The sequence below is a fragment of the Sciurus carolinensis genome, chromosome X (genome assembly GCF_902686445.1).
Source record: "Sciurus carolinensis chromosome X, mSciCar1.2, whole genome shotgun sequence".
Taxonomy (NCBI): Eukaryota; Metazoa; Chordata; class Mammalia; order Rodentia; family Sciuridae; genus Sciurus; species Sciurus carolinensis.
Window position 1 is genome coordinate 11214994 of NC_062232.1, and position 12881 is coordinate 11227874.

Consider the following 12881-nt stretch of genomic DNA (forward strand, 5'->3'; position numbering starts at 1 on the left):
CTTGCCCATGGTGGCAAATGATGAAAATCATGCAAAAGCAAAGAAAATGAAAGACCTGTTTAAGACATGAGTCCTGGTGTGGCTCTAAGTCAATGCCTTCATGGGGTTTCATGAAAATACAAAGGTAACAGAGGCTCACTTACTACTTCATTTAGAATTATCCCAACTGAAACTCATGATCTTTGGGGGCTGAACTCATGTCTTTTACTTTAGTGGACATTCTCAGAGTTCCTGGTTCAGGGTCAGGCCCTTTGCACCTCACTTTAAAACTTACTTTTAGTAATTGGGTACAGTGGTGCATGCCTGTAATCCCAGCAACTCTGGAGGCTGAGGCAGGAGGATGGCCTTAGCAATTTAGCAAGGCCATAAGCATCTTAGCAACAGCCTGTTTCAGAATAAAAATATAAGCCAGGTGCAGCGGTGCACGCCTGTAATCGCAGCAGCTCAGGAGACTAAGGCAGGAGGATGGTGAGTTCAAAGCCAGACTCAGCAATTTAGTGAGGCCCTAAGCAACTCAGCAAGACCCTGTATCTAAATAAAAAATAAAAAGGGTTGGGAATGTGGCTCAATGGTTAAGCGCCCCTGGGTTCAATCCCTGGTACCAAAAATAAATAAAATAAATAAAAATATAAAAAGAGCTGAGGATGTGGATCAGTGGTTAAGGCCCCTGGGTTTAATCCCCAGCACTAAAAGAAAAAAAAAAAAAAACTTACTTTTAAAAATTGTTTATGTTTTTCCATAAGTATTATTGCCAAGCTATGTCTTGAGTTCCACTGATACTAACAACAGATGATTAAAGTCCAGATGAAAGTCCTCTGATTCATTTAATGTGTTAATAACTTCTAAACTATGACTTTCTAACTCAGTTTGTTTGATTGATTATAAATACAAAGTTTGAGATAACAGCAGGACTTTGAGAATTAATTAATATGCTTTTGCGATAATAGAATTTATCATAGTCATATATTACCCAAAAAATTACCAGAAATGAACTGAACTTTAGCATGACTTAATTGTATGATTGTTCTTACTAACTTCATTGTTTATACTTCTTAAACCAATGAAAAGATAAAACAGTTAACTGCTATCAGTTTTTAAAAATTAGTGGTTTCTTTCATCATGAACTTTTACACATAAATAAGCAAAAACAGAATGTTTCGTTTTATTTCTCTTTCCATGGTTATTTTAATCAACTGTTATATTTAATCAATCTTCATCTCGTTATTTCAGTGAGTTCTGCATGAATGGTGCCAGTTTGAGAGACTGGTTACTCTCAAGTTCTGAAGATAGTCGATGAGGAACTGATTGTCTACCTCAGTATACTACAGGTGAGATTGCTAGTAATAAATAGGAAACTAGTAGAAACAGGGATCTTAAGGTGAGATGGAGTGTTTCATATCAAACTCATGTGCTCCTGATCATGGAGTCATCAGAGCAAATATCACTCAGGAGAAAATCCAGAGCAACAACCAGGAGGCCCAAGCAGCACAGGGAGTCTTAGCCCTTGAAATGGAGGCTGTTCTAGAATGACTGGTACCAGTCCAGGATTAAATGTCCTGGGTAGCCTGAGGTCAATTCTAATCTCTAAGAACTCTGAAAAATCCAAGTCTGTTTTGAAGCCATTGTGGTTTGGGCTTCCTCTAAGAAGTCAAAGGGTCTGGCAAGAAGACTCTTAAATCTAGCATTAAATCAACCCCCCCTGCAGTTCCTCCTGCTACAGCGGGCAATTCACCCTCTGAGTGAGGAAGTCAAGGGTCCCTGTAGGCTGGTATGTGCTAGCCTGAGATAGGTCAAATAAATGCTGAGATGGAGCAAAGGAACCTGGTAGAGAGAAAGCATGGTTTTATAATTTATTCTTTCCTTGCCCTCCTCTTCTGTCTTAGAGATTGGCTACTCTAGAGGAAACTTTCCCCACTGCTGGTTGACCAAGAAGATGGGCAGGATGCTGAGATAAAGTGTAGTGACAGTGCAGGAAGACAGAAGCAGAAGAAAACCAGGAACTAAATCAGCTCCTCATTCATGATCACAATTTAGCACAGTACTAGAAGGTCACATCTTCCTTCTTTATCAAATCCTCAGCTAAGGATAGTTCTTCATTGAGGATAAACCTGGCTTACACTGTGACTTAGTCAGGGTCCCTTGGGAATTTTTTTTTTAGTTGTAGAAATTGCCCAGGATATGAATCCTTATTATAGAACATGTGTGTGTATAAGTTATCTGTAAATTACATGTTTGGATGGGTAAACTTTCCAGCTACCATTATTGGGTACCTCCAATGTATTCCACCAAGGATTGGCAAGCTTTCTCTGTAAAGGGCCAGAGAATTTTAGGCTTTGTGGGAACACAGCAATTCAATTCTACCTTTTTTGGTGTTGTAGAATCCATAGACCCTAGAAAAGAATGGATGTGACTATGATAACATAAAGCTTTATTTATGAAGACACATTGGGATTTGGCCTATTATACATCATTTATTGACCCCTATGCTAGATGTAAGGAGACTCTTAGGTATTTCAAATATTCTTAACAATCTCATGCAGTTGGCCTTAATTATTGCAATTTTGAAGACAAAGAAAATGAAGCTTTGAGAGGTTTACAAACAGGTGCAAAGTGTCATAACGAACAAATGGCAAAGCCAAGATTCAAATCTTCACAATTTTTTTCTTGTTGTCATCTAAGGGGAACTTTCTACTCTCCTGTGGATATAAGTGACACATGCCCTCTTTAAATGCTAATTTTTTAAACATCATTTTTTGATAGAAGTCTTTCTAAGGTTTCAACGGTGCAGGTTATTGCTTAAACACAGAACAATGGCAGATTGTTCTTTGAGCCAGGAGTGCTGCTTGCCCATGAATTGATGACTTCTAGCTAATTCCTTTCTATCTCAGTTGTCCCCTGTCCTTCTGGCTCCCCTCATCACTTCTTCCCGGTGTTCCATTTCAGCTTCTAAATCCTTATTATCTGCAATGTGCTCTCTGTTACATTATAGAAAGAAATGAGGTTGCTAAGTTAAATAATATTGCAAACTAATCTGACATCAGTAGGTTCTGGCCCCATGTATAGTTTTCATGCCTCTTTTCTGAATTGGGTTGAAATATGTGAAAGTGTCATTTTTTGGTAGGTCAAAAATGGCAGTTTCGTATGGTTCAACCTAATATTACAGGGCATCGATTCTGAGATATGCATTCTTTCTAGTGCTCATGAGATTTTTCTCCTATTTACTTTACAGTTCACGGAGGTGCTTCAGATGATTAAGGTAGCAGAAGGCGGCTGCCAGAAAGTGGGCTAAGATCTAATAATTCCTAAAATCCATTGCACCCTGTATAGGGGTCAGGGGGCCAGAAGTGAGTCACACTACCTCTCTATCAGTCACCTGTGCACTGAAATAATTCTCATTTCTACTTCTTAAAACTCATCTTTCCAGGAGCTTTTTGCACAATTGTCTCTTTAATCCTCTTTATTAGAGTGACTCAAAGCTATCCTATTGGCTTAATAGTCTCACAAGAAGGTGAGCAAGAAGGTGAGCAAGTTACTCAATGGAATGAAACAGACATGAGAAAGAAGCTTGGAAACATGGACAAAATACCTCTCAGGACTTCTAAATATTAAACTTTACCTAAAAAAACAGATATTCATCAAAAAAGGAAATGAAACACATCACATGGCCCCCTCAGTTCCAAATGGGGATTATTTTCAAATGGCTCTATGTGGCTATGCAAGCAGATCAATATTTACTCTTCTAGAGGGCCAAATCATTTTTACTTATACAAACAGTAAAAGAAATCAATTTTACAAAGGACAAAAATTAAAGACAACAAAGATGCATTGCCTCCAGGTTCAAACAATGGGGGACTCCATATGATTCCTGAAGATAAGGAATCAATATATATGAAACTTAAACCAATAAAAATAGCATAAATTAATGAAAGGGGTTGATAAAACTTATGGTATAATTTACTCCCCCAGGAAGAAGAGGAAAAATTTCCAGCTATGTAAGAGATTGAAGTATGTTCCTGGAAACTAGTAGAAAGTACAAGTTAAGAAAAGTAAGGGTTTCTAATATGTACCTTGTTCTCCACCTGGACACTGTCACCTTCTCCGAGCACTGCTGTGTGATGAGGTTCTATTTTCTGTTGAGCATCATCAGGCCCTACAAAAAAAAGACGACTCACTAACTTTAAGACATATTATAGTCCTATGATTGCACATTTGGGCAACCACTTAGCACCATATTAGTTTCAATTTCTGAAATAACAGACTTAGAAATCTCCTCAAGCCTTTTGGTCAGGTAGATTTGACACTACCAAAGTCTGAAACTGGTTGCTTTTCAATATAGACGAGAATAGGGAGGTGAGTCGTGCATTGTGTCTCCATTTATGTTTCAATGGATAAGCAAAGTTCTTGGTATTTCATGTTCCTAAGAGTGTTTCCTTGGGAAAATTATAAGCCTCAGAAGAAGTAATCATACCTAGGAAAATTTTCAAATTCCATGATTAATTCAATTCAACAAATGTTTACTGAGCACCTACAATTGCCAAGTACCATGGGAAAATACAAAGATGTGTAAAGCAGACTTCTTGCTTACAAATAATTCAAAATTTCATTGGGACCAGGTATCGTGGCACACACCTGTAATCCCAGCAGTTCCAGAGTCTGAGGCAGGAGGACCGCAAGTTCAAAGCCAGCCTCAGCAACTTACCAAGGTCTTAAGTAACTCAGTGAGACCCTGTCTCAAAAATAAATTAAAAGGGCTGGGGATGTAGCTTAGTGGTAAAGTACCCTGGGTTCAATTACTGGTACCAAAAAAAAAAAAAAAAACAAAAACAAAAAGCAAAATCTCTTTGGAGCAAACAAAACACATATACAAAATAATCAGAGAATAATACAACTGAAAAATAAATAAATTAGATAGCTATTGAACAATAGCTATTGAACTATGAACAAGACCCGATTCTAAATGCTGTAGAGGGTGTCTTTGGGATAGGTAAGTTTTCATTCCTTCTGTATTGACGTATACAGATGAAAGAACAAATGAAATTGACAAACAGTTGATTGGGAAACAACAAAAAAGTTGATTGGGAAAACAGGGGCTGCAGGGTTGTTTCAGATCTAGAGACCCCAGAAATTTGTTGTGGAGGAGGTAAGACTCGAACAGAGCTCTGTAGGACTAAGATAAACCTGCAAGAAGCAAAGTTAGGTAAAGCGGAATTCGAGACAAGAGGACAGACAGTGGGAAGGCAATGTGTGGACATTTCTGGGAACACTGAACCTTCCATCATTGCTCGAACATGCTTCTAGAATGACAGAAATGGAGGCTGGCTTTAGAGTTGGCAATAAAAGAGAAGTCTGGGAATTAAAGAAGAACCTCATTTAGAGTTGGATGATATTTAACTGTGATATGGAAGAGCATTTTATTAGGTGTGCTTTATTGAGATCCCCTGGGAGCAATGGCCAAGTCTTTATCTTCAACTAATTCATATATAGCTCCCATTACCCACGTGGTCCCTTCCTGGCCCCTAATTTTGTCATATAGGGTGTTTCATGATACATAGACCAAAACAGTTTTTAAACTCCTTTGCAATGAGTTAATGGAGTGAGCCGACAAGAGACAGCACTTAAAGGTAATGCCGAGTTGATAATTCTCTGCATCCTTTATCAGAGCGGCTTCCTCTACTGAAGTGCTCACTGATTTGTGAGGAAATCTTAATTTAGAAACCAAGAGTTAAACTGTCTGAAGGACTCTAATCCTAACTTTACATGGGATGCAACTTCTGCGCATTGTCCCTGCTAATGTATGAAAATGTTGATACCGTAAAGGTAATTTGAAACGTTCCACCCTAAGGCCGACCTTTCTTACACTGGAGTTACATTTCCACTTTAATTATTTTAAATGTACCTGTAGCTTTTGCATTGTTACATGACATGCTTAAATCAGGGTCACAGAAGGCGAAGACTGATTTCATCATCATTTCCAGGTCATTTCTATGACATTTTGCCCAATCTGGTTATCTACTGAACCCAAAATTAGTCTCAAAGAAAATATATCTTATTGTTTCTGATTACTTTCAATTATAAATAGGGCCAAATCAGATAATAAATAGTTTCCACTAGGAATCTGTGCCAAGAATGTTCAATCTAATAGGGCAGTTAAGAAAAATTTAACCAAAGACAATTTAATTGCAAAATTTTTACCTCAACCATCATAAAAAAGCAAAAATACTTGAAAACCTATTTTAAAGTTAGTGCTGGGGCTGGGGTTGTGGCTCAGTGGTAGAGCGCTCACCTAGCATGTGTGAGACACTGGGTTTGATCCTCAGCACCACATATAAATAAATAAAAGGTCCATCAACATCTAAAAAAATATTTTTAAAAAAGTGCTATGTCTCCAGTGTGCCATTAACTGCCATACATCCCTTCTGCATATGCCATCTGGCCCTTTTCTTTTCCTTCTCTTTATAAGAACTGCTGTCTCACTTTCTCTGTGTCCCACACATTCTGGTACTTCCATTAAATTTTGACAGCATCAATTTTATGTGTATAGTTGAAGACCCCTTACCTGATACAATCAAGACTGTTAATTGAAAAACACAAACTTTCTCAAACATTTTCTTTTAAATTGAAGTATAAATATGCACTAGTTTCTGAAGTTTTATAAACACAGCTAAAATGGGTCTGCTAACTGGATTGAAGCACTATCTTTCTTTGTAAGGCAAGCTCACATTGCATCACCTAAATCCTCCTGGTTTATTACAATTTCCCCTCATCTTTGCCATCTGTCTCATTTATATTGATTCAAAGGCATTTTCTTTTTTATTTATTTATTTATTATTTTATTGTAAACAAATGGGATACATGTTGTTTCTCTGTCTGTACATGGAGTAAAGGCATACCATTTGTGTAATCATAAATTCACATAGGGTAATGTTGTTTGATTCATTCTGTTATTTTTTCCCCTTCCCCCCACCCCTCCCACCCCTCTTTTCCCTCTATACAGTCCGTCCTTCCTCCATTCTTGCCCCCCTCCCTAACCCTAACTCTAACCCTAACACTAACCCCTCCCACCCCCCATTATGTGTCATCATCCACTTATTAGCGATATCATTTGTCCTTTGGTTTTTTGAGATTGGCTTATCTCACTTAGCATGATATTCTCCAGTTTCATCCATTTGCCTGCAAATGCCATAATTTTATCATTCTTCATTGCAGAGTAATATTCCATTGTATATATATATGCCAGTTTCTTTATCCATTCATCAACTGAAGGGCATCTAGGTTGGTTTCACAATCTGGCTATGGTGAATTGAGCAGCTATGAACATTGATGTGGCTGTATCTCTGTAATATGCTGATTTTAAGTCCTTTGGGTATAGGCCAAGGAGTGGGATAGCTGGGTCAAATGGTGGTTCCATTCCAAGTTTTCTAAGGAATCTCCACACTGCTTTCCAGAGTGGTTGCACTAATTTGCAGCCCCACCAGCAATGTATGAGTGTACCTTTCTCCCCACATCCTCACCAACACCTGTTGTTGCTTGTATTCTTGATAATCGTCAAAGGCATTTTCTTTAGTAATTTATTTGACAAAGCATTTGACTAAGTTGTTCTAGAATATCATCTCTCTTTTCACATTTATTTCCTTAATTTACATACTGTCTAATTAAATTACATAATTGCAATTATTGGTGCAACTGGCACAAACAAATGGAGGACAAACACAATTGCCTTTAAGTCCAGTACAGCTCGGCTGGTGGGAAAAGGTGATCATCCCGGTGTTCAGATAATTCCCTCAAGGTATTCACTATGGAATTCAAGAGCACGGGTCAATCCAGTTAATTGAGCAAGTGGAGGTCAATTAAGAGCACTCTGGTATACATGTGTGTTTGCCCACTTTTATTGTAATATCCAAGGACCATGTCAAGTTTCTTAATACCACTCAGAATCAGAAACCAAAGGTTGAATACCAACTAAGCATGAATAGCTACTTATTTAAGTGTGACCATTTTACTGCCTTTGTGAGCCAGTTAGCTGTCATTTCAGTAACTACAGACAAATGTTTTTAGATTTCTAAATGCATTTTTTCGGTACCAACATTATATTTGATATCAGTCCTTTTAGGGGACTGGCATTCAAACTGATAAAATCATAGCAAGCTTCAGGACGCAGCACATACCCTTTTGATCTCTGCATCAATCTGTAATTCTCATCACAGCTGCAGGGAAGGGCTTCAGTACTAGTACCTGTGGGATCTATTAGCTTTCTGACCATATAGTTTTTATATTCTTTTGATTTTTTTCTTTTTATCACATGCTGCACTGAATCCAGCTGCAGGGATGGTCAAAGGATTTTTCACCTCCATAAAAGACTTTTATCAAAGGCAACAGTTGACTTAGAAAGTTTTCCATGGTTAAAGAAAGCAAATGTATCAAAATTTACAAAGAGCCTTGAGAAGCACGCCATGGATATTTTCAAATGAGTCTTGAATATTTTCTTTTAGTAAAAATGCTAATTTTATTCATCTTATATCAGCTCTGTTAACTCCTTTTCTTTGGGGTATTTTTAGAAGACAGTTAAATGGTCTCACTGTATTTACTTTGAACTTTAAAATGTATGACTAACCTTGACAAGTATATGTCCAACCTTCCCTATCATTCAAAACTCCATCTGTCTGTAGTCAAACAAGTACTATCTACATCAATTAATACTTTTTTTGTTGTTGCTGTTGTTACTGGAGATTGAACCCAGGGGTGCTTAACCACTGAGCCACATCCCCAGTCCTTTTTATATTTTATTTAGAGACAGAGTTTTACTGAGTTGCTTAGGGCCTTGCTAAGTTGCTGAGGCTGGCTTTGAACTCATGATCCTCCTGCCTCAGCTTCCCAAGCTGCTGGGATCAACAAATATTTTTAATAGCTCTCTCTCTTAAATTTCTACTTTGTGAAGTCTCCCCTGATTATTTTCCCAACCCAAATTGCAGCCTATTTTATTCTAGCCTGATACACTAGTTATTTTATATTTATTTTTATTAGTGTATTGTAATTATACATAATGGGATTAATTATATCAAATCTGTACATCCACATAATTTGCTCAATCTTCTTCCTCAATACCTTTTCTTTCTCTCCCCACCTCCCTCCCTCCCTTTGGTCCACCTGCTCTAGTCTACTGATCTCCCTTCTATTATTATTTTAATTAGTTCATTTGATATACATATATATATATATATATATATCATCGTGGTGCCTTCCTATATGGACAAAGCATAATTTGGTAGATTTCATTCCCCAGTACTTCCCCATGCTACCTCCTCCTCCCACCCCATCCCCATATTTATAACACCTACTTCAATAGAATGGAGGTGCTTATTAACATTTCAAAAAGGATAATTACTTGCTTATCAGTTGCTGCTATCTGTGATTGGCTGGTGCCAGTCCAGTTTTACTAGCAAGATAAAATCAAGGCAGCAAGGTCCGAAAGCATTTTCTGGATTCTATATAAATTTTATAAGTCAGAATGCATTCAATAGCTCTTTCTGTTTTGCCATTTCTTTTCTTGGTTATTTGTTCTTGACTTTTTTTTTTTATTATTAACATCCGTATTAGAAAGTGGGTAGGAAGAAGGGAAAGAGATAAAATTCAAATGAGATCCTCATAAATTCAAATGAGATAAAATTCAAATGAGGTTGCTCATTAATTCAAGCAGAGTCCTAAGAGGCCAGTTTTGTGAGCTTGATTCTCTCCATGGTCCCGCTTTCTCTGGATAGATGCAACTTCACTTTAAGACTATAGAACACAACCCTATTTTTTAGGGCCGGGGTGGTACCAGGGATTGAACTCAGGGGCACTTGACTGCTGAGTCCCATCCCCAGCCCTATTTTGTATTTTATTTAGAGACAGGGTCTCACTGAGTTGCTTAGTGCCTCAATGTTTCTGTGGCTGGCTTTGAACTTGTGACCCTTCTGCCTCAGCCTTTTTTTTTTAGTACCAGGGATTGAACTCAGGGGCACTGGACCACTGAGCCACATCCCCAGACCTATTTTGTATTTTATTTAGAGACAGGATCTCACTGAGTTGCTTAGCACCTTGCTTTTGCTGAGGCTGGCTTTGAACTCGTGGTCTTCCTGCATCAGCCTCCCAAGTCACTGGGAGTACAGATGTGTGCCACCTGGCCACGCAACCCTATTTCTTGCCAGATGTTTTGCACTTGTGGCCCATGCTTACGAACAGGGATCAGGCCAGTGAGTGGAGATGACTCAGGAAAATCCTGCCTCACCTCAAGAAAAATGAGGGGCTGGGGAGATAGCTCAGTGGGTAGAGTGCTTGCCTTGCAAGCACAAGACCCTGGGTTCGATCCCCAGCCCCGCCAAAAAAAAAAAAAAAAGAGAGAGAGAGAAATGAGTGGATGTATAGGGCACTCTCGCCCTGAGAAGTACAGAGCTTTTCATGTGTTAATTTCTGGAACTAAAGGTCTCTCAGGAAACAAGGTTGTAAGGATGGATTAAAACAGGTTTTGAAGATTACCTGTTAATTTTTCTCCCCTTGATCCTCTACAATGACATTAAGACCAAAATCAATTGTAGAGACAACAGACTAAGAAAGATCTTTACTTTTTGAAATGATTGGAAGAAATTTAAAAATGGTATTTGATGACATATGAAAAAGATACAAATTTTACATAAAATTTTATTGTGTGTATTTGTATGTATTATTGTCTATGGCTGCTTTTGTGCCTCGCGGGTAGGGTTGAGGAATCACAACTGAGACTCCTTTGTGGCTCACAGAGATGAAAGTATTTGTTATCTGGGCCTTTATAGAAAGTTTGCTTCCTCCTGCTTTTTCTTATTCCACACAAAGATTTCTGGAATTCACCTTAAAATTCATGTGCTTTCTTTATTACTTTCCATGCAGATTATTTTGTTGGTCTTGAAATCATAAATCAGGGGTACTACTTCCATAAAAAATGTTTTCTCTGTTTTTACAAAGTATTATGAATATTCAGAAGATTATAAAAACAAATGAAGCCTCATTTCTTCCAAGTGGTTAATATAGCTTAATGTATGTGCACAGGGATTTATATACACTACTAAATTATTTCCATACTTTCTTGAATGCTAAAATAAATGAATTTTGCTTTTGACCCTTAATGGAAATGCTATCCAAAGATGAATCAAATCCATATTAGGAATAAGTTCAAAATACTGTTATTTCCAGAAGAAAACTTGAGGTAATTAAGCACTCTTTCTGGAAAATATAAAGAATGGTTTAGCCAGGCATGGTGGCATATGTCTATAATCCTAGTGGCTCAGGAGACTGAGGCAGGAGGATTGAAAGTTCAAAGCCAGCCTTAGCAACTTAGAGAGGCCCTAAGCAACTTAGCAAGGACTGTGTCTCAAAATAAAATACAAGAAAGGGCTGGGGATGTGGCTCAGTGTTTAAGTGCCCCTGGGTTCAATCCCTGGTACAAAAAAATAAAAAAAGAATGCTTTAAACTAGCTCTGGGTGTAGCCTTTGAACTCTGAGCAGATGATATTAGCAAGCCAGTTGTCCTGGAACTTAGAGTGTATTGCCCAAAGAGGTGGCCATGTTAAGGCCCCTGGGAGTTCATTGCTGGCACCTGCAGGAGGCAGGTGGCGAGGATCCAACCAGAGAGGGTCTCGGAAACAGAGATTCTTGGCCTGCACCTTGGGATCTTACCCCTCCCCCACCCGATTGTTGTCCACAGGGTTGAGAAGCAGAAAAGGAGAACCTGTGGGTTTTCCCAGAAGCACAGCTAGAGATGAATATTCTGGTGCAAGAAGTTTATTTGGGAGGTGATTCCAGGGAACAACAGACCAGAAGTTAGGAGGCTTAGACAGGAACAGAAGGCAGACAATGAAGGGCAAGTCATCAGACTCACTCCCACCAGGAAACTTTAGGAAAAGGTCTCTCACATAGGCCTCCGGGTTATTCTACCTGAGGAGCCAGGTAGCTTTCAGAATATTCATTCTCCAGCACTCTCATCCTGCCTGTCTGGGGCAAAGCAGCCTTCCAGGGGTTCAGAGAAAGTAGCACAGATACTGGCCATTGGAAGTTGGTCCTGAGGATGTACAGCCCCAGGGCTATAGGTGCAGCACTAACAGCATCTGCTACAACCATTTCCTGCCTTGGTCTACCAATGCGTACCCTTGGCAAGTTAAATAACTTCCTTTAGGTTTCACGTTCCCCATATAAAAAATGAGTTAACTGGTTCTCAAATTTCCCTTTTTTTACTAGACTCAACAAGCTATGCATACACAACCCTTAGAGTAGGAGAAAACCCACTTTGAGATATTTCAAAGGTACCTGGGACTGCTAATTCACCTCCTTTCACCTCCCAGGAGATAGATTCCTGCTCCTATTGGAGTCCATTACAGCTCCATCCCCTTATCAGTATGGAGGTTGCCAACCTCTTAGGGAGATAATAACACACATAATCATGCCTGAACATGTCTGCACAGAGGCCACAGCAAAATGGCTGTCATGAATGGTATTCATATAGTCCTCTCTCACTGAACATTCTGGAGTCATGAGCACCCTGCCCTGAGTGTACCTGTGCTGGGATACAGAGAGGACTGGTGTATCTGATTATATAAAATAGTTTCCATCTACCATTTATCCCTTCAGTAGTTTAAATTAAGTTGCAGTTGAAGCCAAAATGACATGCCTATAACTTACCAATATACACATCTCCAGATATGGTATAAATGAAACTCGTCCACCCTGGAAAAGGACCAGCAACATTAAAATGTTAGTGTCCATAATGACAAAAGGAACAAATATATATAAAGCAAATACACACATGCATGTCCTCTTACAAACACATGCAAGCACATGTGCACATACACAAACACACACTTCTAAACCCAAATTAC

At 38.7% G+C, this 12881-nt stretch overlaps 1 protein-coding gene across 1 annotated transcript in view; it reads right to left on the minus strand.

The window, feature by feature from the left end:
* Positions 1-12881, minus strand: part of Pir (pirin) — a 91506-nt gene that overhangs the window by 9477 nt on the left and 69148 nt on the right. Inside the window, exons 7-8 of the mRNA XM_047535968.1 lie at positions 12685-12729; positions 4068-4150 (exon numbers count right to left, since the gene is read on the minus strand). Coding sequence (XP_047391924.1) covers positions 4068-4150; positions 12685-12729 — 128 coding nt within the window. The remainder of the gene's footprint in view (positions 1-4067; positions 4151-12684; positions 12730-12881) is intronic.